The following is a 26,087-nucleotide window of genomic DNA, read 5'->3' as shown; positions in this document are numbered from 1 at the left end:
AAAATAATTTCAGTTATTTTGTATCCAATATCCTGGAGTGTTTTTAACAGAAAGGTTCTGCCTTAGCTTAATCCGCTGTTGGCCAGATGTGGACAAAAGGTTTTCTGACTAAAGAGGAGTCCTACCTGTGCGCCAGGACAGGGACTCAGAGAAGCAGCAGGATGCCCAGGCTCTCAGCAAAGCCTTTTGTTTTCTTTGAACGTTGTGACTATGGTCTTAACATCGAGGATGCACGTGTATTTTAGGACATCACCTTGAAGATCCAGTTTTTGAGGCTCCTCCAGAGTTTCAGCGACCACCACGAGTAAGTACAAGCTGTCCCCAAGAGGAGACTTGGGTTGCTGCTGCTGTTCTCCCTTTGTCTCATCACTGAGCTCAGCTGAGGAGGGCCCGGGAGCCGTGAGAGCCGCTGCCACCTCAGTGTGACCACGAGGCTGCACTTCCATAAGAGCTGCCATTTGTCCAGCCCTTCCTTTATGCCAGGCACCCCCTGAGCTTCCCCTTGACCTCCACAGCCACCTTGGAAGTGAGTGTGGAAGTTGCTGGCCCCTTAATACCCCTGGAGTCAATGCAGCTCTCAGCCGTCTGTCCCCCTGAGTTGGGAGTAGACAGCTTGGCTATTCTCAGGGGCCTGTAGGAATCTCAGATGGCCAGAGTGGGCTGAGTATTTATACGTTGAACAGGTGGGATATTCTTTGCCTGTACGAGGAGATGTGCTTTCTCCCATTTTCCTTGGAACACATTCTGCCCTCTCATTTTTAACTCTTCAGCCTTTGATGGAGGATGTATAGGAGAATGAGTCTCTGCTATGAGGGAACAGTGCAGGCAGGGGAGGGGTAAATGGCGGCTGACCCTTGACCTTGACACTGGGAAGACGTTGGTGAGCTGGCAAACAGAAGCAGGTGCTACTCAGCTCTTACTACCTGTTGGGTACAGGAAACAGGGCCCACTGTTGTATAGTTTCTGAGCTTTTCCCCCAAGAGAAGCCAGAAATGAAGATTGATGTGCAAGGTCCTGATTTTTAGGTGCTGGTTTAGATTCTTTGTGTAAGCTAATAGAACATGCCTGAGGACTCATGTGGCCTCAGGGGCCTTCACTTTGAAGCTTTTGTGTGGGTGGTGGGGCTCATCCTCTCTGAGAGGTTCTCTGAAGGCCTTAAGCCCCAAGAAATATGGCAACTCTCTGAAAAATGGCACCAGTATGTCCTGAATGTGTCCTTTTTTCCCTGAGGACCTGGGTCCCTCGCTTCCGTCATTTGACAGGTCACATTCGCAGGCTTGGATTGTGTATATTCTACAGCAGCAGGAAAGGAGGGCGTGCTTTTCATAGGAGTGGCAGGGTCAGGTTCCAGTTTTCTGAAGATCTTTATGGGTACATTGTGTGGGATGGATTCCTGTGGGAGACCGTTTAGGAAGCCGGTTCTGTCCTCGTGACGTGGGTGACGAGAGGCCTGGGTGTGAAGGGGGAAGGAAGAGTGTCACACTTGGGCCTCCTTGTGGGAGAGCTGGACTAGGGCCAGGCTTGAGTAAAGTGATGGGCATCTGGGCATCATGGAGTTGGAAGTGCCTTTGAGAAATTAAATAGAAATGTTCAGTGGCAAAAGAAGGGCCTTACACATACTAAGGAAAGGGGCTTTGTTAGTGAACATGCAGGCCTCCAGAGGGTGGGCCTTGGGGCCAGGGAGACTCCCTCAGCCGAACAGCAGTGGGCTCCATGCCCTCCCCCAGAATGCTGCCTCGGGGTGGGTGGTTTTCAGGGTGGCTACCAGGGGCTTCTTAACGGAAGTGGCCAGCAAGAGACTGACCCAGTGTGGACGTGGCGGCCCCAGTGCCTGTCCATTACTGCCTCCAACACATCTGTTTCAGGAACAAATATCTACTGCTCAACAACCAAGAGCTGAATGAACTCAGCGCCATCTCTCTCAAGGCCAACATCCCTGAGGTGGAAGCCGTCCTCAACACTGACAGGTGAGCATGGGGGGCCCACAGCCCGCCTGGCTGCCTGCATGTCCCGGGACTCACAGACAGGTGCACCCGGGTCTGCATACTTGTCCTTTCACACCCACGTGTAACTGGCATGCCGAGGGCTCCCTTGTACCAGGCTCTGTCCTCCCGCCACCTGCGATGTCTCATCGGAGCCCCTTAGCAGCCTCGGAGGGAAGTGCCATTGTCACCCACTTTACAAACTGGGGAGCAGGGGCCCAGCGAGGGCACCTGCCAAAGGTCGTAAATGCTCTGCCCCCTCCCTGCTCACTCAGCTTCGTTGGCTTCCTCCTTTCCTGCCCTCTGCCAAAACCCATTAGCCGAGTAATGCCTCTTTCTGGAGCAGAGCAGGGGGTTCTCAGGCTCACAGGGGTCAGGGCAGGGAGGACTGTGTGCAGCAACAGGGGTCATAATTCTCTGGTCTTCTGTTGTTGTTTTTGGTTTAAAAGCAGCAGAAATCTTTGTTCAAATGAAATTGAATGTAGTCCCACATCTGTCTGCAGTGCAGGAGACCCGGGTTCGACCCTTGGGTTGGGAAGATCCCCTGGAGGAGGGCACGGCAACCCCCTCCAGTGTTCTTGCCTGGAGAATCCCCATGGACAAAGGAGCCTGGTGGGCTACAGTGGGGTCACAAAGAGTCAGACATGACTGAGCGAATAAGCACATAGCACAAGGCCTGTAGTAGGTGACCAGCAGGACTGCTCTATTTGAAGGGAAGGTTTAAGGGCCTAGAGTCGCTGCCTGCTATTCCTCTCTCCTCCGTAATGCAGCCTGAGTGTTTTTCTCATTTATTGTCTTTGCTTCCTAGACTGGGAAGCAGAGGCCCAGAAACTTGAGTATGTGTCCATGGCCACCTGAAGCCAAACCTGGGGCCCAGGGTACTCCCTGCCTTACTTACCCTATCAGTGGCACGGACTTTGCCCCATCTCTTAGACTCTGTCATGGTGATCCAAACCCACTTTTGTCACGAGCAGCCCTCCCTCCAGCAGTTCTGAGCCCCGTATGACTCTGGATGCGTTTTTGACCTCTGGTCACTTGTCAGCAAGCCTGGGCAGGGAAGGCTGCCCTGAAATGTGAGAATGCATTTGGCTGTTTAGTTCTGAGACTGCAGGAGCCTTAGTTCTGAGACTGCAGGAGTCCTTAGGGTGCTCTGGACCCAGGTGGAGCAGGAGGACATGCTGTAGGTTTAGAAATGTCCTCATGTTTTGTTTTGTTTTGCTTTTTACCCACCTACGTCAGCAAAGACCCCCAGCCCCAGGGTCTCAAGACACAGTTCTTCTGCCGTTTGGAATTTGGCCTCTGTCAGCCTCTCCAATCTGCCATCAAGATTTCTGTCTGTTTTCTTTCAGGAGTTTGGTCTGTGATGGGAAGAGAGGCTTGTTAACACGTCTGCTGCAGGTTATGAAGAAGGAGCCAGCTGAGTCATCTTTCAGGTAGGTCTGGACATGCATCTCCCACTCCTGAGGGTGCAGAAACCAAGTGTTTAAGCTGTTGGAAATGCCTTCTGTCATCACCAGCTTCCACCCCGCATAGCTGGTTACTGTCAGGGAGAGGGAATCTGCCGGCTCCCTGGTGTTGACTCAGCACGTACTAGATTTTGCCGTGTGCTGGCAATGTGTTTCAGGAAGTGAGCCAGCATTCAGCAAGCGCCTATTCTGTGCTGATGCTGGACAAGCGGGGAGAAATGGGAGCTACAATCCCTACCCATATGGAGGCCCCTGGCTTGCAGGAAATAAGCATGGAAAGACCCCTATGTGGGGGATGCAGTGTGGAAGGGCTCAGAGCCAGGACCTGCCTTGGGGACTATGGGAGCAAAGGAAGGGCTGGTGGGGAGGCAGGGGGCGGTGGGTGCAGACAGGGAGGGCATCCCGGTTCCTTAGACTCATCCATGTTGTCTTAGAGGCTGTGGACAGGACAGCGGCTGAGGGAGGCATTCCATCAGGGTGGGTGTGAGCTGTCAGCAGGCTGCACGCCCAAGGGTCCCCTGTCAGCTCAGCCTACCTTGTCCCTTCGTCCCCTCACGGATCCAAGCTCTGCCCTCTGTGGCCACTCAGTCAATATCAGCCTCTTCTTCTCTAGGACAGCCCATCAGAAGTGAGTTCAGTGACCCGTCCACATGCCTGTCTGGTCCCTCATGCATTTCTGACCCCTCTCTTCCATGTCCTCCTGTTCCTCTGAAGGAGCAGAGCCTAGAGTATGTTTTCACATGTGACTCCTGGGGCAGTCCTCTGAGCCCACATACTCCTTCCAGACGAACCACATAGAGGACTGTTCCCCGCTGAGCCGTCAGCTCCCTAAGGATGGGGACTCGCCACGTGTTCCCAGTGCCCTGTATGAGGCCCAAGGCCTGGGAGATGTTCGGTAAACATCTCCCAGTGTTCAGTGTGTTGAATCAGTGAAAAGGGCAATAGACATCTCCCAGCCCCTCTGTAAATGGAACGTGGGCCAGAAGAGGGCAGCCTTAGCCACCTGGGCCAGGGGTCAACATTTGGGTCGCAGGTTTTGGCAAGCCCGGGCTGTGGAGAGTTTCCTCCGAGGGACCACCTCCTATGCAGACCAGATGTTCCTGCTGAAGCGAGGCCTTCTAGAGGTAATGGCCTGGAGGAGCCAGGGTGTCGGGTGTCCCCTTCTCCCCCAGCCCCATGCATTGCTTTCCTGCCCTGAGACCTAGACAGCTGGCAGAAGCAGACCAAACTCTGTATCTTCAAATGCCAGTGCACATCTCTCTGGTATTTCCCCTGAGCTTTCAGCTCTGGGTTCCCCATGGGTGCTTACCGGGTGATTGAGGGATCTGAGGGGTGGCCATGGAGGATTATAGGAGTCTGTGAAGTTGCTCAGCAAGGCTTTTTGACCCCAAGGATACTTTGCTGCTGACTATTTAATTTCCCTTTATCGAAAAATGGTCTCCAGAAAAAGCAAAATTTACAAAAGAGGGTAAAGCAAAATGTCCAAAGCTACAATTGGTTAAAAAAAAAAAAATACAAATAAGAAACTGACCCATGAATTGTAATAAAATCTATAAGGTAAAGAATTCATCTAAATCAGTATATATAACTCAAGAAAATGAAAAGGAAACACTTTAACTGTCTTGTAAAAATTCACTCATTGTAAACTTTTCCATTTATTAACATGAACCATGGGGTCAAAATGTGTCTCCTGTCCTTAAACCCCATGCTTCACTTGAATGGCCTCAGTGCTCAGGCTGGGGCCGTATTACCTCTGGAGACAGCTCCCTCCCTGTGAGCTGGAGAGCTTGGCCATCGTGAAAAGACTTTAGCTCAGACCTGGGCAAGCAAGAGAGGTTGTGGCTACATACCCCAAAGTGCCCTCGCCCCTACCCGCCCCACTTCCTGGTTAAGTGTGTCAGGCCTGGCCCTGCCCTTGGAGCCACCAGCATCCTCCAGTGAGAATCTAGACAGGGGAGCAGGTTCTATCAACCTGGTTGCTTGCTCGAAGCTAACAGCACATGGGCTGAGCTACATACCAGGGCTGGGGGAGGCAGGCGGTGAGCAGCTCAGATGAGCACGCCCTGGGGCCTCCGGGGACCAGCCACCTTTTCCTGCCTCCATTCTGTCCTCTCCCACCCCCAGCACATCCTCTACTGTATCGTGGACAGTGAGTGCAAGTCACGGGATGTGCTGCAGAGTTACTTTGACCTCCTTGGGGAACTGATGAAGTTTAATGTTGATGCATTCAAGAGGTTCAATAAGTACATCAACACTGATGCAAAGGTAAGTCTAAGCCAGGGCTTCGTGAGTTTACTGTTTTGTCCAGAAGTAATGTCAGAGCCCTGGTCCTTGCCAGTCTTCAGGTGCTGGTTTTATACTGGAGAGTCCTGGGGTCAGCGGGCAGATGTCAGTTAGTGTTCATTAGTCCTTGCTCTGCACTAGACCCTAGGTATGCAGGGATGAAAGTCTCACCTGCTTGTGGGCAGGCGGGAGCAGGTGAGCTTGGAAATGACTCTGACGCAGTGTGCCAGGTGCCGTGATGGGCCCTGGAAGGGCAGGACGTGGCCTGATGTGTTAAGCTTTCAGGGTGTGTGTGGTAGAAACCCAGCCCAGACTAATTGAAGTAAAAATGACAGCAGTCCCTTTGGTGCAGAAAACACTGGACGTGGTATCTGAAGATCTGGTTCAGCTCTCTCTGGGGCTGCTTATTAGGTGGGGAGGGCTCCGAGTTCCTCTGAGCTTCAGTCTTCCCCTTGGCAACAGCTGGGCCAGGGCAGGTGGGTGTCCCCTGCAGCGACCACACGCCTTGGGCCTTGGCTGTGTTTAGCCGAGAGCCCGCCGTCCCCGTCAGCCTGGCCCCGCTCCAGTTCCAGGTGTTCCTGAAGCAGGTCAACAGCTCGCTGGTGGACTCCAACATGCTGGTGCGCTGTGTCACTCTGTCACTGGACCGATTTGAAAGCCAGGTGGACGTGAAAGGTAAGAAAGGCCCAGTGCCGAAGCGAGTCTGTCCATTGTGGCTGCACTGGTGCCAAACACCCAGCCTCTCGCAAGCAGACAGAAGCTTCTGAGAGTCACTACACCAAACGCCCACATGGGTGGGGGCAGGGCAGTGGCTCTCTCTGATGGGCATGTGTGACATTTTAATGAAGGTCAAAACATTGTTGCCAGCAAAATGCAAAAAACAACTCATACCCTTCCTCTCCTGGCCTGGAATTGCCTGGATGAGCATTCAAGTGGTGAAGTCTGGGGAGGGCCTCAGGGAAGCACGGGCCCAGAAGGGGCCTGAAGGACAAGGTGAAGGCACGACCTGGCTGGGGCTCTCATGGGAAAGCAGGCTTGGCCATGGTGGTAGAGCAGCTGGAGCTTTGTTTCCTGCGCAGCCCAGCTTCTCTGTAGTTGTTTTGACAGTGGGGGCTCCCAACTTCAGAGTCGGGACCCGAGTGGGGCTTGACTAGAAGCCTGGGTGTCGGGCCCCAGGGCCACCGAGCAGCGTCTGCACCTGCTGCTCATGCCTCTGCCTGTCTGTCCGCAGTCGCGGAGGTCCTGTCCGAGTGCCGTCTGCTCGCCTACATATCCCAGGTGCCCACACAGATGTCCTTCCTCTTCCGCCTCATCAATATCATTCACGTGCAGACGCTGACCCAGGTGAGAGGCCTACAGACCTGCCCCGGGGAAAGGAGGATTGGAAAGTTACCCTCATCCCAGGGCCACCTTCACCCTAGAAGTACCTCTCCTGTCACCCACGCCTTCATTCCTAGGAGACCCCCCAGCTATTCTGAGGACTTGTTCCAATAAGGGATCAGCTCCCCATTTTACAGAAGGGGCCTGGGGAAGGAGCAAGGCTCCGAGGTCACAAGTGGTTTGGGCAGAGTCTGGGTGGGCAGTGAGTTCTGACTCCTCCCCGTCCAGTGCTCTCCAGGCCCCGCCTGCAGCACAGACCTGGGGTTGGATCTGATGTTGACACCCATCTCCTTCAACAAACAATTGTGCAGCTGCCCTCCTCCAAGCTTCACACCCTTTTTCCTAAAATGGGGGTGACACTCAGAGGTTTTCTTTTGTTCCTTCATCTAACAAACATTTATTAAGGCAAGATCCTGGGCTGGGGACACACAGTGAATAAACAGACCAAGACGCTTCCAGTCTAGTGCTGAGAGAGATGCGTGCGCCCAGCCGCCCCAGGGACTGAGGCTCCCAGGAAGAAGCCATGCCTGAGCTGATTCTGGAGAAGGCATGGACTGACTAGATTAATAATGCGGCTCCCCTTACCTCTGGGGTGGGAGAAGGGGACAGTGAGGGCCAGGAAGGCACTGGGGGCAGGAGCCTCATCGTTCCTCTCCGCAGGCCTCTGTTGGCTTTATGCAGGGCAGCACCGTGTGAGGCCCGTGGACACCTCCGCCCTGCCCACTATCCCCTTACCCCCCGCCCCAGTCCACCAGGGCCCCTGGGCTGCCGGCACACGCCTGACCCGCACAGCCCGATCTTTGTAGGAGAACGTCAGCTGCCTCAACACCAGCCTGGTGATCCTGATGCTGGCCCGACGGAAAGAGCGGCTGCCCCTCTACCTGCGGCTGCTGCAGCGGATGGAGCACAGCAAGAAGTACCCCGGCTTCCTGCTCAACAACTTCCACAACCTGCTGCGCTTCTGGCAGCAGCACTACCTGCACAAGGACAAGGACAGCACCTGCCTGGAGAACGTGAGTGCCCCACCCCCGAGGGTGGCCGGCGGGCTGCCGGCACGCCGGCCCAGGCTCTTCGGAGGGGCAGGCGTCCAGGGCACCTGACTCCCACCAGGGCCCTGTGGAAGGCAGCTCTCTACCCCTTACCAGGGCACTTCTGTGGCCCCTCTCTCTGTGCACAGAGCTCCTGCATCAGCTTCTCATACTGGAAAGAGACCGTGTCCATCCTGTTGAACCCGGACCGCCAGTCTCCCTCTGCCCTTGTCAGCTACATTGAAGAGCCCTACATGGACATAGACAGGGACTTCACCGAGGAGTGATCTTGGCCCAGGCCTCGGGTGGCTGCTGGGCCAGCGCGGGTGAGCGGGGTACGCGTGTCTCACGCCCTGCCCCCACCCTTCCCCCGCCTCCCTGCTGCTCCACCTGCCCTGGGTCTTCAGGTACAGACTGGGTGGGAGGGAGCATCTAGAAGCCCTTGGCCTCTGGCTTCTGAGGCTCTGGGTCATTGGGGTGCCTCAGTTCCCTCAAGATCGCCATGATGAGGACGGGCACTGTGCCCACCCTTCGTTCAGAACCCTGGGGCCCTGGCCCACCTAGAGCTAAGGGGACTTTTAAAAACAGCTCTGTCTGAGCTCCCGCCGGTCTCTTGACTGTCAGTCCTGGCGTGGGGAGGGAGATGTGGGCCGCTTCCCCCAATCTGTGAGCCGAGCTTGCCCTGGCCTTTGGACCCAGGCAAAGGCTTCTGAGCCCCTGGGCAGGGGTGGGGGATACCAGAGAATGCCTCTTTCCCCCAGGTCTGCCCATCTATCCCTCCCTCCCTCCCTTGTTTTCCTTTAGCTCCTCTGGTTCTGTTTGCTCATTGGCCACTGTGTTCATCCCAGGGGTTTCCCCCAGAAGTTGGGGGGCTTTCTCCTTCAATCCCCTGGGGCACAGGTGGCTACGCCCCACCCCCAGGCAGCGTCTCCTGCCTGAGCCTGCCCGCACGGGAGCCTGCCTGGGAGCACACCCCGGCCCCTTCTTGTGTTGCCAATTTATTAACAACAAATAAACCAATTAAATGGAGACTATTAAAGAATTTATTTTAAATGACTAATGTGGACCTGACTTTTGTCTATGAGATCATGTGCTCCCCTCCCCTCCTGAACCCCAAAGAATGAGCAGGAATCCAGTCAGAGCTGCAGCCACAGGGTTTATTCAGGGTGGAGTAGCGCTTGGGGTGGCGAGGCTCCAGCAGGTGATGAAGAGAGGCCAGGATCAGGGTGGGGCAGAGAGCAGGTGTCCCTCTTCAGAGCCCAGGGCTCCAGCATCATTCCTTGTGCTAAAGGGAGAGGGGTGCCTGAGTGAGCGGCTCCCGGGGCAGAGGGCAGGGAAGGTGCCCCACACCACCCCTCACCTTGGGGCCCAGGGCGTCCCGGGTGCGTGCCCGCAGCTTGTTGGCCTGGGTTTCCGCCATGTCTGCCCGCTCCTCTGCGTCGTCCAGCTCATGCTGGGCCTTTCGATACTTGGCTAGGTTAGTGTTGGCCTGCTGCTCCTGTTGGCACAGGCAGGCCTGCTCACTCTCTGACCACTAAGACGGGCAGCTGCCCCAGAAGGGGCCGGCTCCTGGTCCTCCAGTCTGTTCACCACCACTGCCCACGGCCCTCCCTACCCCTCCCCAGTCCCCACAGCAGGAAGGAAGGGCATGGAGCCACTCGTTCCAGAGGTGCCCGGGTGCCAGACCTGCCTGGAAGAGGAAAGCAGAGAGGTCCCTCAGAGACAGAGCTAGGTCTTGTGTCTTGCTGGAGCTGTTAGAAACTTGTCTTTCTTCCCACTGGGCAGTGGGGTCACTGTCCCAGCCAACACACAAAGCCACCATGGGGGAAATAGCCCAGAGATGGAACAGGGCTGACCATTGCTGGCATCCTCACTGGCTGGGGCCAGCTGTAGAAGTGAGGTGACCACCAGCATCCTGAAGGGTACTAGGCCCCAAAGACCCAGACCCCCGTGCACTCACCGCCTCTTCAAACTGACGTTTGTAGCTCTTGACCTTACTCTGCAGCTTGTCCACCAGGTCCTGCATGCGAGCCAGGTTCTTCCTGTCCTCCTCGGCCTGGGCAGGCAAAGGGGATTCAGGTCTTGCCCGAAGCAGGCCAGCTCTAGGGCCGCCCCTCGAGGTGGTCCTGGTTACCCACCTGGTACGCGAGCTCCTTGACCCGGCGTTCGTGCTTTCGCACCCCTTTGAGGGCCTCCGCGTGCTTCTTCTGCTCCGCGTCCAGCTCAGCCTCCAGCTCCCGCACCTGCAAGCAGCCAGCCGGTGGGCCTGGTGCCCCTGGCCTGCCCTCTCCAGGGCTGACCCACCCGCCAGGGCAGCAGGCCAGGAGGCGGGCCGCACACACCTTGGCCTCCAGCTTCTGCACCTGCTTCTTCCCGCCCCGGAGGGCGGCTTGTTCTGCCTCCTCCAGCCGGGCCTGCAGCTCCCGCACTGTCTGCTCCAGAGTCTTCTTCATCCGTTCCAGGTGTGTGCTCGTGTCCTGCTCCTTCTTCAGCTCCTCCGCCATCATGGCTGCCTGCGGGGGAGGCGGCGGTCTGGTCAGGAGGTGACGGTCCCTTTGGACTCTTTTCTAGCACCCCTAGCCCCAGCCCAGCCTCACATCAGTGATGGCCTTTTTGGCCTTCTCCTCGGCTTCCCGCCTTTCCTGGGCAGCCTCCTCCACTTCCCCACTCAGCTGGGCCAAATCCACCTCCAGCTTCTTTTTCTGGTTCAGGAGACCTGTGTTCTGCAGGGAAGCAGAGCTTTAGAGTCGGGCCTTGCAGGCCCACACCAAGCAGGCCCCCGCCCCGCACGCTCTGGTGACCCTCTCTGTGCCCACCTGCGAATGCAGGAGGTTGAGACGCTCGGTGGCTTCCAGCAGCTCTTGCTCCGCCAGCCGCCGGCTGCGCTCGCCCTGCTCCAGGGCTGCTCGCAGCTCTTCCAGCTCCGCAGCCAGCAGGGCGGCCCGCCGCTCCAGGGCCTGTGCCTGCTCACGGAGCTCTGCAGCCAGCCGCTGCTCCTCGTCCCGCCCCGCCTGCTCCTCCTTGAGCTGAGCCTGCAGCAGCCGCATGGCGGCCTGCGCCTCTGTGGCCTGGCGGGTGGCGTGGCCCAGCTGCAGCTCCAGGTCGTTGAGGTCGCCCTCCATCTTCTTCTTGAGCCGCAGTGCCTCGTTGCGGGCCCGAGTCTCCGCATCCAGGGAGGCCTGCAGGGACTCCACTGCCCGCTGGTGGTTGCGCCTATGGTTGGGAGGGACGGAAGGAGGCGTGGTGACCTGTGAGGAGCAGGGGCCCGGGCACCGCACCTGCTGACAGGCGCAAAAGGAACACTGGAGATGTAAACCAAACTAAGTGACCGGTCTCTCCCTGGTTTCAAGCCCCTCGTGACTGCCTGTTGCCCATCAGAGCAGCTTCACAGGCAAGAGCGAGGCTCCGGAGCAGACAGACACGGACTGAGCCCTGGCTCTGCCCCTACTGTGTAACCTTGGGCAAGTCCTCTGGCCTCTCCTCGGTTCACCTCTGAACTTTGGACAATAATCTACTCCTCCCCCCGAAGAAAGTCCTGGGGCGGGGGACTAGATGTCATGCCAATCCGCGTGCACGCTGGGGCTCAGCCAACACCTCCTGCCCTCTGCTCTCAGGCGGTTGGGACGGGAGAGGCTGTCGGCCTGGAGAGGAGGGCCAGCCCCCCGCACCTCAGGTTAGTACACTCCTCGTCTTTCTCCGCCAGCTTCCGGTCCACCTCAGCCTTGACCTGGGAAAGTTCCAGCTGGATCCGCAGGGTTTTGGTCTCCTCCAGCTCCAGGGCCCCCTGGGGTACAGAGCAAGCCATGAGCCAGGAGGTCCACAAACATGTGTTGAGAGGAGGCCAGAGGAGCCAGCGGGTCAGCGTTGCCCCACCCCTGACCTCGGCCTCCTCCAGCGCTGCCTGGAGCTCGCTCTTCTCCCCTTCCAGCGCCTTCTTGGCTTTCTCCAGCTCCTGGACGCTCTTCCCACTGAGGCCGACCTGGTCTGTGAGGTCACTGATCTCCTCTGCAGAGAGGACAGGGCACTGAGGGGCCACCCCACCACCCATGCTGCAGCCGCATCACTTCACCCCCCTGTAATTCCAGGGTGCCCCCGCCAGGGCACCCTGCCTGTGTGACTCGGAGGGAACTCCCAGTGACCCCAGGGCGGCTCTGACCCCGTGGCGGGCCATACCCTGCAGGTTCTTGTTCTCCCGCCTGAGCGTCTCCAGGGCCTCCAGCGCCTCCTCATGGCTGTGCCGCAGCCGGAAGAGCTCAGTGCCCAGGCTGCGGGCCTCCCTCTGGGCCGCCTCCAGCTCCCGCTGCATCTCCTCCTCCTGCCGCCGCCGCTCCTCCAGCGCCCGCTCCAAGTGCCGCTGCTTCTTGTCCAGCGCCGCGGCTGCAGAGGTCGCCCGCTCCAGCTCCAGGGTCACGTCCTCCGACTCGGTCTGCAGCCGCAGCTTGGCCTTCTCCAGCGATGAGCACTTGGCGTGAGCAGCCTCAACCCCCTCCTCTGCCTCCTGCAGTCGCAGCGCCAGCTTCTTTCTGGGCCCCGGGAGCAGATGGGATGTGGGCGCATAGCTGAGCCCCGCATCCTCCCCGACCCTACCCCGCCCCAACGTGGTGCTAGCCAGGCCAGCAGGGCACTCACTTGGCCTCCTCCAGTTCCTCGGTCCTCTGAATGGCATCTGCCTCATACTTGCTCCTCCACTGGGCCACCTCGGCGTTGGCCTTGGACAGCAGCCTCTGCAGCTCAGCCTGGGCCTCAGCCTCCTCCTCGTGCTGCTCCCGCAGGAGGTCACAGTCATGCCGCAGAGCCTGCACGGCGTGAGCCAGTGCACTCTTGGCCTGCAGAGAGCCCGGTGACCTCAGCGTGGGGCCTGCCGGTGGCCCTGTGCCCCCGCCCCCACCATTCTGTGGCTGCCCACGGCTGGCCCACCTTGCTCTCTTCCTCCAGCTGCCGCCGCAGTTCCTCCAGGCTCTGGGTGGCCAAGGCCTTCCCGCGGCTCAGCTGGCTAATCAGAGACTCCTTCTCCTCCAGCAAGCGGCTCAGCTCCCCTGCAGGCCAAAGGGGAGCCAGCAGGTCAGGTGAAGGTGGGTGGGCAGCATGGAGGCCCCGCCGTGGCCCGGCCGAGCCCCGCGCCTCACCACTCTCGGTTTGCAGTCGCCCACGCTGGGTGCTCGCGTCTGCCAGCTGCCGCTGTAGCTCCTCCACCTTGATCTTGGCCTCGCTCAGCTGATCCTCATATGCCCGGCACAGCTTCTCAGCACTGGCCTGGGAGCCAGGGTCAGGGATCAGAACAAGTCAGAGACTCACAAGGCAGGATCTAGGGCTGCCAATCAGAGAGACTGGAGCCAGGAACTGGAAGGCTAGACGTGTGCTCAGGAATCAAAGGGAGAACAGAACCCCAAGTTCAGGGTCAGAAATTCTAGTGCTGGACTATGGCTTAAAACATGGGTGTCAGAAGTGAGCAGGCTGAACTAGTCCTAAGGCCAGTGGGTCAAGATGAGGTTAGGATACCAGAGTCTGAAGTCAGCTGGGGACAGCGGTCACAGGTCAGATGTTAAGATTAGGTGGTACAAAGGTCAGGGGTCAGGGTTGGGTGCTGGGATTCAGGACAAGAACAGTCAGGACAGGTCTGTGTTATTTGCTCAGTCATGTCCAATTCTTTGTGACCCCATGGACTGTAGACCACCAGGCTCCTCTGTCCATGGAATTCTTAAAGCAAGAATACTGGACTGACTGGGTTGCCATTCCCTTCTCTCGGGGATCTTCCCGACCCAGGGATCAAACCCAGGTTTCCTGCACTGCAGGCAGATTATTTACCATCTGAGCCACCAGGGAAGCCCAAACAGGATAGGGATGAGGTCAGAATTCAAAGGTCAAAGACTGAGAAGTTGGAATTGGATACTGGGTCAAAATCCTCTGGCATCAGGGCACAGAGTTTAGGAGGTAAGGTTTGAGGTCAGAACTGGTGGGGGGTTTTGGGCTGGGTGCCGGGTGAATGGGCCGGGGATCAGGATCAGATGCAGGGTCAGCACTAGTGTGGTGTCAGATAGGCAGGGGGTGCTCGGGGCTCAGAGGGTGGGGTCAGCTGCTGCAGTCGGGACGGGTTCGGTGAGGGTGGGCTGCTAGTGGCGGGCCAGAGGTCGGGGTCAGGAAGGAGGCTGACACCTTGCCACGGGCCAGGGTCTCCACGTTGGCACTCAGATCGTCCACCTCCATGCGGAGCTCGCTCTTCTCCTTTTCCAGCTTCTGCCGCACCCGCTGCAGGCTGTCCACCTGCTCGCCCAGCTCGGCCGCGCTGTCCGCCTGCTTGCGCCGCAGGGCCGACACCGTGGCCTCGTGCCGCAGGGCCGCCTCCTCCAGCTCCCGCCGCAGCCGGCCCAGCTCGGCTTCCCGCTTCCGGCAGCCCTCGCGCTGCCCGGCCGACGCACCGCCTGCCTCCTCCAGCCGCTCGCTCAGCTCCTCCAGCTCCCGGGCCGCCTCTGCCCGCTGCTTCTCCACACGGGCCCGAGCCGCCCGCTCGGCCTCCAGCTCCTCTTCCAGCTCCTCGGCCCGAGCCTGGGGACGGGCAGGCGGCAGGGTCACCTCCATGGGCCCCTGACCCCGGTCCTTGCCCACCCCTGTCCCTCACGCACCTGCAGCTCCTTGATCTTCTTCTGCAGCTGGGCTCCGAGGAGCTGCTCATCCTCCACCCGCAGGTTCAGCTGACTCAGCTCAGAGTCCTTCCTGGAGGAGAGGGTGGGCATGAGCTGGCCCAGGTCCTAACTGCTGCCCACCTGCCTGGGGCCCCTGGGTACTGCCCCCAGCACACATGCTGGCACTGTGCCTGGAGTAGCCCTCAAGACCTCCCCGGTGTTCCCTCTCAAGCCCCGGCCCTAGAGCCTGGCCCTAGGTGAGCCCCCTTCACCCTACGGTTCAACCTCTGCTGTGGTGCAACACTGACTAGAGTCCCGGGGGCAACGAGAGGCAGGCTGCAGGCCCAGGAGGCCCCCGTGCCCAGGAGGGCAGGCCTGGGCCCTCCCCACACTTACTTCTTGAGCTTCTCCTCCAGCTGTTGCTTGTCCTGGGCAGCGTCTGCCACCGACTCCTGCGTCAGCTTCAGGTCCCCCTCGAGCTTGCGTTTGGCCCGCTCCGTGTCCATGCGCAGCTTCTTCTCTTGCTCCAAGGAGCATTCCAGCTGTGGGGCAGGATAGGGTGGGTGAGCTCCCCCCTGTCCTGGCCAGCCCAGCCCCTCCGTGCAGCCCCCTGCTGTGGCCCCAACTCACGTCTTCCACCTGCTGCTCCAGCCGGACCTTGGCCTTGGCCAGCGCGCTCACACGGTCCTCCTCAGCCTGCAGGTCGCCCAGGGCCTGCTGATGGGCCTCCTGCAAGGCCTTCTTCTCCTTGGTCAGCCGGACCACAGACTCGTCCAGCGCCGCCATCTCCTCTGTCAGATTCTTCACCTGTGTTGGAGCCAAGGTCACCGTGGGGCTGCCTCCCCCAATTCTGCCCTGAGCAGCTGCCCCTTCCAGCCAAGGAACCTCAGGCGAGTCAGTTCATCCCGAGCCTCAATTTCTTTATCCTTCAGGGATGGTTGTAGCTTCCTCCTCGAGGGATTACTGAGCCCTTCCCCAGTGTCTGGCCGGCACTGACAGATCAACAGATATCAGCTATTTGGGGATTCAGGGGTGTTTAAGCAGCTGTTCCCTAGTCCTGGCTTCCTCGGGGAGCACCTGTGAGAACCTGAATAAGCAGCTCACCCTTCTCCAGAGCCTCACTTTCCCCTCCTGTATAATGGAGTCAGTCCCCCCAGAGTGTGATCCACACGGGCTCTCGGGAGGGTTCAACAAGGGAAGGCACCTGGGGCACATGGAGCTGGTGGATGACGATCGCTAGCATCTGCTGAGCACCTACTATGTGCGAGGCTCAGTGGCAAGTGCTCGCACACACTAGTTACACACTGAATCCTCACCTGCCCTAATTAGGGAAGTGCTGCTATTAGCCCCATTTGACAGAGGAGGAAACTGAGGCTCACAGAGAGGATGAGACCTGCCCAGGGCCACACAGGTGTGGGACTTGGAGGTGCCTGGCCCCACAGCTCTGACCCACCCCACCCCGGCCTGCACCCACACCTTATTCTCCGTGGCTTGCTTCTCCTTCTCAGCCTTGGCCAGCGTCAGCTCCAGGTCATCAATGTCCTTCTTGAGCTCCGTGCACTCGTCCTCCAGCTTGCGGCGGCGGGCAGCCAGGTCTGCGTTCACTTCCTCCTCGTCCTCCAGCCGCTCACTCAGCTCCTTCACCTTCGCTTCCAGCTGCACCTTGGACTTGATGAGCAAGTGGCAGCGCTCCTCGGCATCCGCCAGGTTTTCCTGCTCCTGGAGGGGGACACGGGAATGGCACAGAGTCAGGACAGCCAAGGGACCCCAGGCCAGGTCCTGGACAGAAAGCTCATTTGTCCGTGCCAAGGCCTGAAACAGGTTCAGTTGGGTTCTGGGACCAAGGAATGCCATGCCAATGACCTGTTCTGGGCCCTGAAGGCAAGCAGGTGTGGTGGAATGAGGGCACAAGTGGAGGGATGGACCAGGGGACAAGAGGGGAACCTTAGGCTGCGGGGCGATCCAGAGAAAGACCCAAACAAGGGCTCAAGAAGAGAAGCCAACGGCCAGGTCCGCCCTCACTGAAGTCAGGCTGGGGAGGGCCCTGCGGGGCCACGGAGGGCTCAGGTTCTCAGCCACCATGCTGTTTCCTCACCACCTGACCGGATAACCATCTCCTGCTCTAGCGGGTGGGTTTGTGAGCACAGGCCCGTCTGTCTTTCCACCAGTGTATCTCCAGAGCTTCTGTGGGGCCTGACACTCAAGGTATTTGCCGAAGGAAGGAAAGGCTGCATGGACTTGGGGGAGGATCTGTGCCCTCTGGTTGTTACTGTTACCTGCTGCCTGGGTTCCCATGGCCCTTAACCAGAGAAGGGAGCCTGGCACTGTCTCAGGGAGGGAGCGGAGGAGAGAGCTGGGGAGATGGGGCTCCACGGAGGCTTTAGCAGGAACCCATGGGGGCCCAGGGTGTGGGAGCACTGGGGCACATGCACAGACTGGGTAGGGAGGTTGAGTATGAGGAGGCCGCACGCAGGTATGAGCCCGTGAGCCTCCAGAATAGTGAAAAGGACCCAGGTAAAGCCTGAGCACCCAGCACAGGCCAGGTTGGCCTTGGCCGGGAAAGGGGCAGGGGGGCGTGGTGGGCCTGCCTGTGCTATTCCCTCGGAGCAGCCTGGGGTTCCCTGAGGATGCCTGGGGGTTGGGGCACCAGGTCACTGAAAGAAAACCCGCCCCTCCCCCCCTTACCGCCTGAAGCTGCAGGGCCAGGTCGTTCTTCTCCTGCATGACGCTGACATGCGTCTCCTCCAGCTCCTGGCGCTTGGCCTCGGCCGTGGCCAGGGCCCCCCGCAGCCCCCGCAGCTCTGCCCGCAGGGCTGCCAGCTCCTCCTCAGCCTGCGCCGAACGGAGCAGTGGCTTCATCTTGAAAAAGAGCTTCATCCATGACCAATTCTTGACAGCGTTGAAGGCACGGATGTTCCACTGGATGGTGAACAGGGCATCCCTGGGGAGAAGTGACCGCAGGAGGTCAGCAGATTCACAGCTGCCCCTTCATAGCAATAGCCCCGATGCTCCTGAGCACCTCCCCTGGGCTGGACATTGCACTAAGCACTTCAGTGTGTGGTCGATGGCATTAACCTTCCCCATAGCCTCTCAAATAGGTCCTAATCCTATGCTTTACAGACGAGGTTGAGGGAGAGGCCCAGGGCATGCAGGTCTGCCTCCAGGGCTCGAACTCACAAACCCTGAATGGCCTGGTGGTCCCTGCAAAGGTCCCGAAGACGACACCAGGGGTGGTTAAGGTCGGACATATAAGGTCGGACAGTCTGGGCTCCCATCCCAGCCTCCCATCTTCCCCCATGCGCCAGCTGACGGCTCTCTCTCGGCTCAGACACCCCGTCTGGTGAGCAGAGATGGTCATCTGCCTTTTAGGACTGTCCTGTACTTTGCATGTGTGCTCAGCCTATTCCGACTCTTTGTGACCCCATAGACTGTGGCCCACCAGGCTCCTCTGTCCAGGGGATTCTCCAGGCAAGAATACTGGAGTGGGTTGCCATTTCCTTCTCCAGGGGATCTTCCCAACCCAGGGACCAAACCCATGTCTCCTGCATCTCCTGCACTGGCAGGCAGATTCTTTACCAGGGACACCTGAGAAGTCCATCCTTAACCAAGATACATTCAAACAAAATATCTTGCCCAGGGCTTGGCACATAAGACTCTGAGAAAACACGAGATGCCCTTATTCCCACTCTGGACCACACTCTGGGATGGCCTGGAATAGAGATGGACTCTCTTTCCCCACCTTCTGAGGGGAGAAAGTGGCAGGTAGCTGGGGGCTAATGGGCACACAGCACAGCCTTGCCCCTTCGGAGACACTCAACCAGTCGTACGCAAAATCTGACCCACAGGACAGTATGACCAGGTTCAGAGAGCCTAGAAGTTCTGTGAGCTGGGGGACAGTGGCTGACCCCCAACCCTGTGTCCCACACCCCTGCCCCCACCCACCTGCCTCCAAGCAGGCGCTGGTACTCCAGGCGCATCAGGCGGCCCCGGCTCCGTGCCTGCAGCAGAGTCAGGACCTTGGCCAGACGCTGGTCGCGAAGCTCCTCCAAGATGCCTAGGAGCCCAGCCTTGAAGAACACCTGGGGTGGGCATGGTGGGTATAACCCTCAATCGTCTGCATGACCCCCTGCAGAGTGCATGCCCACACTGGGTCAGGACCCTAACTCCCTTGTGCCCCGACCTTGGTGTGGCCAAACTGGTACTGCGTGTGGTCGATGTCCAGCGAGCCCAGCAACTTCTCTGTAGCCTTCCTGCTGTCCATGAAGGTGTCGTCCGGGATGGCGCTGGGGTTCAGGATGCGGTACCTGAGGGAGTGGGGAAGGGTTGGTGAGGAGAGTGCTGGGCAGGGAACAGAGGACTGGAGAGGCTGGCCTCTCGGAGGCTTGTTCAGGCTCCACTGAACAAGCTGGCAGGTGACACTTGACAGCCTCGTGATACTGGGGGAGTGGGCATACTCTGCTTTAAAAGCTCAGGTAATATTTAAACGGCTTCAGTAGTTCTTTAAGAGGTGGCAGTATTTACAGAAGGCCTACGGCACTGTTACAATTTTTAACATAATTTTTAATACTTTATCAGTTTTTTGAGAAGGCAATAAAAAAGTAAAGAAGGTGATGTGTTACAGCCTATCACAAACTGAAGAAGCATTGGGAGAGAATTGTGATCAACAAGAGCAAGGGTTCCGGCATGCCCACTTCTAAAAGGACACACTTGCACGTGTGTACAGGGCCATGTGGGTCAGGTTGTGGTGACCACACTGTGAAGGCAAAACCCTGGAGACACAAAAGGCCCCTCACTAAGGGACTGATTACAAAGCACAGGTCACTAGATTACAGAATACTTCACTCCATAACAAAATGGATGATGCCACTTGTCATTACATTTATCCAAAGTCCTAGAAGGCACAATACCGAGAGTGAACTGTAATGGTGACTATAGACACTTAGTGATTATCACGCCACCGTAACAGATGCCCCACTCTGGTGGGGTTCATTGACAACGGGGGAGGCTGTGCATGTGCGGGGGCAGCGGGACTGTGGGGAATTTCCTGTACCTTCCCCTCAATTCTGCTGCAAACCTTAAACTACGCTAGAAAAATAGTTTTAATTTTTTTAAAAAAGGGTGATGATGCAGACTTATGTCGATTAACAAGGAACAATCCCCAAGACATGGTTACAGGGAAAAAACAGAGAGAACATGTGTGTGTGTTCTCACGTGTGTGTGCTCATGCATGTGTGCTCATGCGTGTGTGTGCACTCATGTGTAACGTATTTCTACAGACACACATGTATAATGGTCGGCGTGGATGGCCCCAGTTACTTCTGAAGGGGGAGGGACCCGTGGACAATTGCAGCCAGACAAAAGTCAAACCTATAAGGGGAAGGCAGAGAGGCTACAGCACTGACCAAGCGCTCGTTGCCAGGCATTACATAAAGCCCAGTCCATGTGAACCCTCGTTCAACTCCCAAATCCACACCTGGCTCTGCCTGCCCGACTTCCCTCTGGGGCTTCCTGCTGGAGACATTTCAAATCTGATATGTTCCAAGGAGAGTTCAATCCACTGTCCACCTACCTCCCCACCACCAAAAGTTTAAAATTCTGTCTTGGTTTCTTAGTAAATCTACCACCAACTCCCCAATTGATAGGCCAAACACCTGGAAGTCACCCCTGTCTTTTTCATTCTCTTTCCACTTCCAGTTCATTAGCAAACCCTGCTGGCTGAACCTGCAGTATTTACCCAGAGCCTGTTCACTTCTCCCAAACCCACTCCCTCAGGTCTCACCGACTAGCATTTCCCACTGGGATACCCCCCAGCCCCCTCCCCAGCCCTCCTGCATCCTCCTTGGTGCCCTTCCCACCCCACCCAGCCTTCTGCCTCCACCCGGGAGGAAGGTAAGAGGGAAGGTGGCTGGCAGGGGGAGCTGAGGAGGAGCCAGGGCTGGGGCCAGGAAACACCCACCGCTGCCGGAAGTCAGTGTAGAGCAGCCTGTTGGGGAACCCCTGTCGGCAGATCCGGATCCCCTCCAGCACCCCATTGCAGCGCAACTGGTGCAGCACCAGGAAGGCGTCCATGACCCCTGGGCACAGTGGAGGTTAAAAGAAAAGACTGGCGGTCAGGGGACACACCTTCATGAATTCGAGGCCGCACAGGCCCTGTGGAAAGGGGTGACTCAGCTCTGGTCCACCCCGTCCCCTCCCTCCCATGTCCCCCATGGAGAACCAGCCCCTGCTGGGGTGACTACCTGGGGTCTTGTTCTCATTGGGGACGATGCAACGAACAAAGTGGGGCTGTGTGGCCCGCAGATTGGTCATCAGCTTGTTGAGGTTCTCCTGGGGGAGGGAGAGGGGAGAAAGCACAAGAGGGCAGAGAAGCAGGATTGGAAGCCGCAGTGGACCAGCCCGTCAAGGATGGACCAGCCCACCAAGGATGGACCAGCCCACTAAGGACTGGGTGCCTCAGTGCTGGGTCTCTGCAGCACCACCCTTTGACTCTCCTTGTGACCCTTGGCCCTCTTCCATTTGACCAGGCAGGCCCCCCAACCTCTCCCTCAGCCCTCCCACACGCCCCGTGGCTCCCACCCCATCCCCCCTAAACCCTGCCCAGGCAGCGTGGGGACGGGAAGCAGCACAGACTTGCTGTGATGTTCACGTGGAGAGGAGTTAAACATCACTGCAAGTCTTAACAGCCGCCCGCCCCGGGTGCAGGGGACAGAGCAGGGAGCCAGGACCGAGTTGGGGCGGCAGGGTGGGGGCCTGCACGGGGCCTAGACGGGGCCTCACCTTGTGCAGCTGGGACACCGTCTGGAATGATGCTGCCTTCTTACGCTTCTCTTTCACCCCGGACTTGGGGGGCTCAGCTAGGACAGACATGGGGCCAGTCACTCAGGGCAGAGAACATCCCTCTGTGAGTCCCCTGCAGACTTGCACCACTTGGTACTCACTAGAGCAGGAGCCAGCGTAGTTCTCGTAAAGAGTAGCCAAGAGCTTGTTCTGCGACTTCTGGAAGATGGGGACCACCGTCTCATTCAGTGGATCCTTGTTTTTCTCCAGCCAGCCCACAATGCTGTAAGGCACCTGCCAGAGAACAGACAGGTGCTGACCCAAGGGGTGGGGAAGGGAGGAGAGAGGTCAAGAGCTGGGGTTTCAACAGGCACTTACCACGCCTGCATAGTGGACCACCTCAAAGTGGGCCTGGTACTTGCGCTTCTTGTCAGGCCGTGGCTGCTGGAAATTGGGCGACTTCCCCGCATGGTTATCATAGAGCTTGGCCCGGAAGCTGGCATCTGAGGCCTTGGGGAACATGCACTCCTCCTCCAGGATGGACAGGATGCCCAGCGGCTGGGGACAGGGTGCAAGTGTGAAGGGTCTCCATCAAGCCAGTCCATCCAGGCTGGACTGGACCCCCAATTCCTGGAGCCCCTCTCTCTGGGAGCTTCCCCAGAACCCCCTACCTCAGCCACCATCTGCCCAGAGGGAGGCAGAATGGATCTGCACCCAGGAGCCCTGTCTTCTAAGAAAGAATGTTTGTGGCTTGGCTTTCAACCTGCTTCTGACCAATTCGCAGCCCTGAGTCGTTCTCTTTGCTTATAAATGTGCAAATTCAAACCAGCACCCCTGTACCCACACACCCCCGACATCTGTGGTCTCACACTCTCCCACATGGTGCAGTCAAAAAACACAGTTGATGTCAAACTTTGGTTTCCTCACTTAGTGGTTAAGGGGCCCTTAGACCTCTCTAAGCCTCAGTTTTCTAACCTGCAAAATGGGGACACGAATACTTTCATTGCTGCCATAAGAGCAAAGAATTGTCAACCACCTGAATGTGCACAGGTAGGAGATTACAGAAATGCATGGGCATCATCTGCTGTGTGAACCACTGTGTCTTCTTCAACAAAGCACCACGCCCAGAATACACTTTCAGAGAAAAGGTAGGATGAGAAGTGAGTCTGTGTCCATTAGAGAAAAGAGATGCCGAGGATAAAGGATGGAGAGGACGCACGTTGTGGTAGGATTGGGGGAAATATTCTTTCCCCTTTATTTCTGATTTTTCCATTTTTCTTTGATTTTTCTTTCCTTTAGTCTTTGTACCATAGGAAAATATGTGTAATATTTTATAAACAAATAAACACACCCTACCCTGCCCTGTAATTCTGGACAGTTCTGAGGGTCCAATGAAACTGTGTCTGCACCAGGGCTTATTGTCAGCAGTGCAACAGGGATGCATACTCACACACGCGCCCTGCTCACCAACACACAATCACACTCAATCTCAAACACACCTAGTCACACACCTGCATACATTTCTGTTCATATACACATTACACACACACGCTCACAGCCATGCTCATATACACACGCTCACTTCAATGCACACGCACATGCATGCCTGCACACGCTCGTTCACACACAAGCACACAGGCACTCGCTTGCCGGAGTGACCTGGCCCCGGGCCCCACCTTCTCGATGAGGTCGATGCAGGGCTGCAGGTCCAGGCCGAAGTCAATGAAGACCCAGTCAATGCCCTCCCGCTTGTACTCCTCCTGCTCCAGCACGAACATGTGCTGGTTGAAGAACTGCTGCAGCTTCTCGTTGGTGAAGTTGATACACAGCTGTTCGAAGCTGTTAAACTGTAGAGGGCAGTGCCCGGCTCAGCCGGCCTCCTTGTAGATGGGGACATGGAGGCCCACAGAGAACAGGGATGTGTGGGACACCCTGCCTCCAGGCAGACCCCCAGGGCTCCTGCCCCCACCCCCATGGTCCTCCACCGGGGAAAGAACAGCGCCTGGGGCCATGGGCCTGCCCGCACCTCAAAGATCTCAAAACCCGCAATGTCCAGGACGCCGATGAAGAACTGACGGGGCAGCTTGGTGTCCAGCGTCTGGTTGATCCGAGACACCAGCCATCGGAACAGCCGGTCATAGGTGGCCTTGGCCAGAGCCCCCACGGCAAATACCACCTGGAGTCATGGGGAGGCTGGGCTGGGACCTGGCAAGAGGCAGATCCTGCCCCAGCCGTCCCAGGGTGGGCCCCGGCCTGCCGGCAGCTCACCTGCTCCACGCTCTGACCCTTGGTCACGTACTCATTCCCCACACGCACTCGGGGGTGCAGAAGGCCTTTGAGGAGGTCCCCGCTGCTGACCCCCATCAGGTAGGCAGCCTTGTCAGCACCTGGCAGGACACACAGGTGAGATGAGGAGGCGGCCAAGAATAGGGGTTCTTGGGGGCTCTACTGGTCTCAACTTAGGGTTAGAAGAGGGAGGTTGGGAGAGGTCAAGTTCAGGGTCAGCAAACTGTACAGCTCAGAAGAGGGAGGGGCTGGAGTTGAGAAGTCACGGTTTACAAATCAGGGCCAGACTGAGGTCCAAGGTTGCGGACAAGGCTCAGGGATCACGGTCACGGACTGGAGGTTAGGATCAGGGTCAAGAGCATGACCAGGTCAGGTCAGGGTCAGGGCGCCTCACTCTCAGTGCCGTCGGCCTCAGCCTGCTCCTCCCGCTGCTTCTGCTTGAATTTCATGTTGCCGAAGTGCAGGAGGGCCCCCACGATCTTATAGCAGGCGCACTTCTCCTCCACGCTGAAGCCCAGGATGTCCATGGCGTGCTGTGGGGGAGGGGAAGACTCAGAGATCTCTGGGCTCCTCAGGGTCCAGCGGAGCCAAGAGACCTGCTCCCCTCGCACCAGACGTACGTCAGTGGCCATGAGCTCCTCCCCGTCATCCATGTTGTCCACAGTGATGACGCCCTGGCTGCAGAAGTGGTAGTCGTAGGGGTTCATAGACAGAAGCAGCATGTCTGGGGGACACGGGGCCGAGAAGGGGGTGTCGGCTGGGTTCACCAGCTCTCCTCCTTCCCCTGATCGCAGCGTGGTGGGTCCTGGGGGCTCGCACGGCAGGAGACTCTAGGGCCCTCTCTAGATTTTGTACCCAGAGTTTCTCTCCTCCACTCGGATGCCCAAGGCTTCCCTTTCTTTATGAGTCTGGGAAAAGAGCCACAGTCCCTACCTCTCACTCACCTTTTGACCCTTGCTCATGGCCACCCCTCTGGCCCAGACCCTGTGCTGGGTGCTCGGGTACAGGGAGGATCAGATTCTACCCTTGAGGGGCTTGCAAGAGAGGTGAGCCAGGCCCAGATGGAGCCCTTGCTCCCTGCTTGGTGCTGGGGGGACCCTCCCTAGCCTCAGGACAGCAGGAGAGAAAACCTGGCCAGGGCAGCGGTGCTGAGGGGCGTGTTCCCCAGCGCGAGGAGGAGGGCTCGGCAGGAGCCAGAAATCCCAGGAAGGTGGTGGGTGGCTAGGAGTGCTGGGTCGCTAGGGAAGAAGGGATGTCACAGACTCCAGAACAGCAGGGGAACAGGCAGCCCAGGGCCTGGTCTGAAGGGGCCCGGGACAGGGCTGGGCAGCCCCACTGCCACCCAGACCTGCGGGCTCTGACTCCCATCCCATCGGGCTGCTGGCCCTCACCCTGCAGTTCTGGCTTCTTCCCTGAAAGGATCTGGTAGTAGACGTGGTAGCCTCGCTCACCGGGCAGCTGGAAGATCACCCGTGACTTCTCCAGGAGATCTGGGGGAGAGGGAGGAGCTGGCCTACTGTCCCGAGTGGGTCACCCCACTAGGGCTGAGGAGCAGGGGGGAGGGGCCGGCCGGGGGCAAGGGTGTCTGCACATCCCCGCCCCCCCCACCCACCCAGCATGCGCTGCAGGAGGTCTCTCCATTGGCACATGTGCCACAGTGTGGGAATGTGGTGTCTGTACACCAGTGTGCATGTATTAATGTGAGTGTCTGTGTAGAGGTCTTTTTTTTTGGCCACATGACTTGTGGGATTTTAGCTCCCTGACCAGGGACTAAACCCGGGCCCTCAGCACCGAGTGCCAAGTCTTCACTGTCCTAACTGGACCACCGGGGAAGTCCCGTGTGTGTGGATCTCGGTTTGTCTGTTCTTTTATCTAGGCTGTCATTCCTCCACCCACAGACTGCTGCTTTCCCCAAGAGCCGTGCTGATGTGCCAGTGTGTGCAGAGAGCAGAGCCTCTGTGTGTTTGCACACGGGCCCGTCAGGGTGTAAATTACGACGTTTCCTCCCATCACCACCTGCCTATGCTTGGCCATCAGGATCTGGCCCTGCATCCTAAGATGGGGAGCAGTCAACACGGGGGAGTCCCTCTGTGCATGTGACATGGGCACCCAGTGTCTGCATAGCCAGACTGGGTCAGGAGGGATAGGTGATGACTGCAGAGACACACTGGGGAAGACCTTCCTGGAAGGACAGTGTCTCAAGGTGTCCAGAGATGAGGTTGGGCAGGAGGGGCACAGGTCTGCTGGATGGAGGGTCAGAGAAAA

General features: G+C 58.0%; 2 protein-coding genes across 5 annotated transcripts in view; one reads left to right on the top strand and one right to left on the bottom strand.

Moving 5' to 3' along the window:
• The window catches only part of TRPC4AP (transient receptor potential cation channel subfamily C member 4 associated protein), a 70,458-nt gene extending 61,259 nt beyond the window's left edge, over positions 1–9,199 (top strand). For 2 of the 3 annotated variants that reach the window (XM_052651398.1, XM_052651396.1), the window contains exons 11-19: positions 246–304; positions 1,866–1,967; positions 3,332–3,415; positions 4,482–4,572; positions 5,573–5,713; positions 6,298–6,406; positions 6,963–7,075; positions 7,918–8,124; positions 8,289–9,199. In XM_052651398.1, the coding sequence (XP_052507358.1) occupies positions 246–304; positions 1,866–1,967; positions 3,332–3,415; positions 4,482–4,572; positions 5,573–5,713; positions 6,298–6,406; positions 6,963–7,075; positions 7,918–8,124; positions 8,289–8,426 (1,044 nt within the window). In that variant the 3' untranslated portion in view covers positions 8,427–9,199. The remainder of the gene's footprint in view (positions 1–245; positions 305–1,865; positions 1,968–3,331; positions 3,416–4,481; positions 4,573–5,572; positions 5,714–6,297; positions 6,407–6,962; positions 7,076–7,917; positions 8,125–8,288) is intronic. The other variant, XM_052651397.1, reaches the window with a different exon arrangement.
• A 76-nt stretch (positions 9,200–9,275) lies between these two features.
• The window catches only part of MYH7B (myosin heavy chain 7B), a 24,070-nt gene continuing 7,258 nt past the window's right edge, over positions 9,276–26,087 (bottom strand). For both annotated transcript variants that reach the window (XM_052651394.1, XM_052651395.1), the window contains 32 exons: positions 25,214–25,312; positions 24,443–24,546; positions 24,217–24,355; positions 23,805–23,923; positions 23,563–23,712; positions 23,213–23,383; positions 21,915–22,094; positions 21,698–21,830; positions 21,537–21,613; positions 20,999–21,086; positions 20,716–20,833; positions 18,940–19,063; positions 18,702–18,838; positions 17,445–17,700; positions 16,236–16,478; positions 15,390–15,566; positions 15,156–15,301; positions 14,760–14,850; positions 14,293–14,682; positions 13,266–13,392; positions 13,057–13,175; positions 12,769–12,965; positions 12,313–12,662; positions 12,020–12,144; positions 11,808–11,923; positions 10,956–11,352; positions 10,737–10,862; positions 10,482–10,652; positions 10,278–10,382; positions 10,100–10,195; positions 9,500–9,637; positions 9,276–9,424 (listed from right to left, as the gene is read on the bottom strand). In XM_052651394.1, coding sequence (XP_052507354.1) covers positions 9,413–9,424; positions 9,500–9,637; positions 10,100–10,195; positions 10,278–10,382; positions 10,482–10,652; positions 10,737–10,862; positions 10,956–11,352; positions 11,808–11,923; positions 12,020–12,144; positions 12,313–12,662; positions 12,769–12,965; positions 13,057–13,175; positions 13,266–13,392; positions 14,293–14,682; positions 14,760–14,850; positions 15,156–15,301; positions 15,390–15,566; positions 16,236–16,478; positions 17,445–17,700; positions 18,702–18,838; positions 18,940–19,063; positions 20,716–20,833; positions 20,999–21,086; positions 21,537–21,613; positions 21,698–21,830; positions 21,915–22,094; positions 23,213–23,383; positions 23,563–23,712; positions 23,805–23,923; positions 24,217–24,355; positions 24,443–24,546; positions 25,214–25,312 — 5,021 coding nt within the window. In that variant the 3' untranslated portion in view covers positions 9,276–9,412. The remainder of the gene's footprint in view (positions 9,425–9,499; positions 9,638–10,099; positions 10,196–10,277; positions 10,383–10,481; positions 10,653–10,736; positions 10,863–10,955; positions 11,353–11,807; positions 11,924–12,019; positions 12,145–12,312; positions 12,663–12,768; positions 12,966–13,056; positions 13,176–13,265; positions 13,393–14,292; positions 14,683–14,759; positions 14,851–15,155; positions 15,302–15,389; positions 15,567–16,235; positions 16,479–17,444; positions 17,701–18,701; positions 18,839–18,939; positions 19,064–20,715; positions 20,834–20,998; positions 21,087–21,536; positions 21,614–21,697; positions 21,831–21,914; positions 22,095–23,212; positions 23,384–23,562; positions 23,713–23,804; positions 23,924–24,216; positions 24,356–24,442; positions 24,547–25,213; positions 25,313–26,087) is intronic.

The sequence above is a fragment of the Budorcas taxicolor genome, chromosome 13 (assembly GCF_023091745.1).
Source record: "Budorcas taxicolor isolate Tak-1 chromosome 13, Takin1.1, whole genome shotgun sequence".
Lineage (NCBI taxonomy): Eukaryota > Metazoa > Chordata > Mammalia > Artiodactyla > Bovidae > Budorcas > Budorcas taxicolor.
The sequence above is the reverse complement of the archived record's forward strand: the minus strand, read 5'-3'. Positions and strand labels throughout refer to the sequence as shown.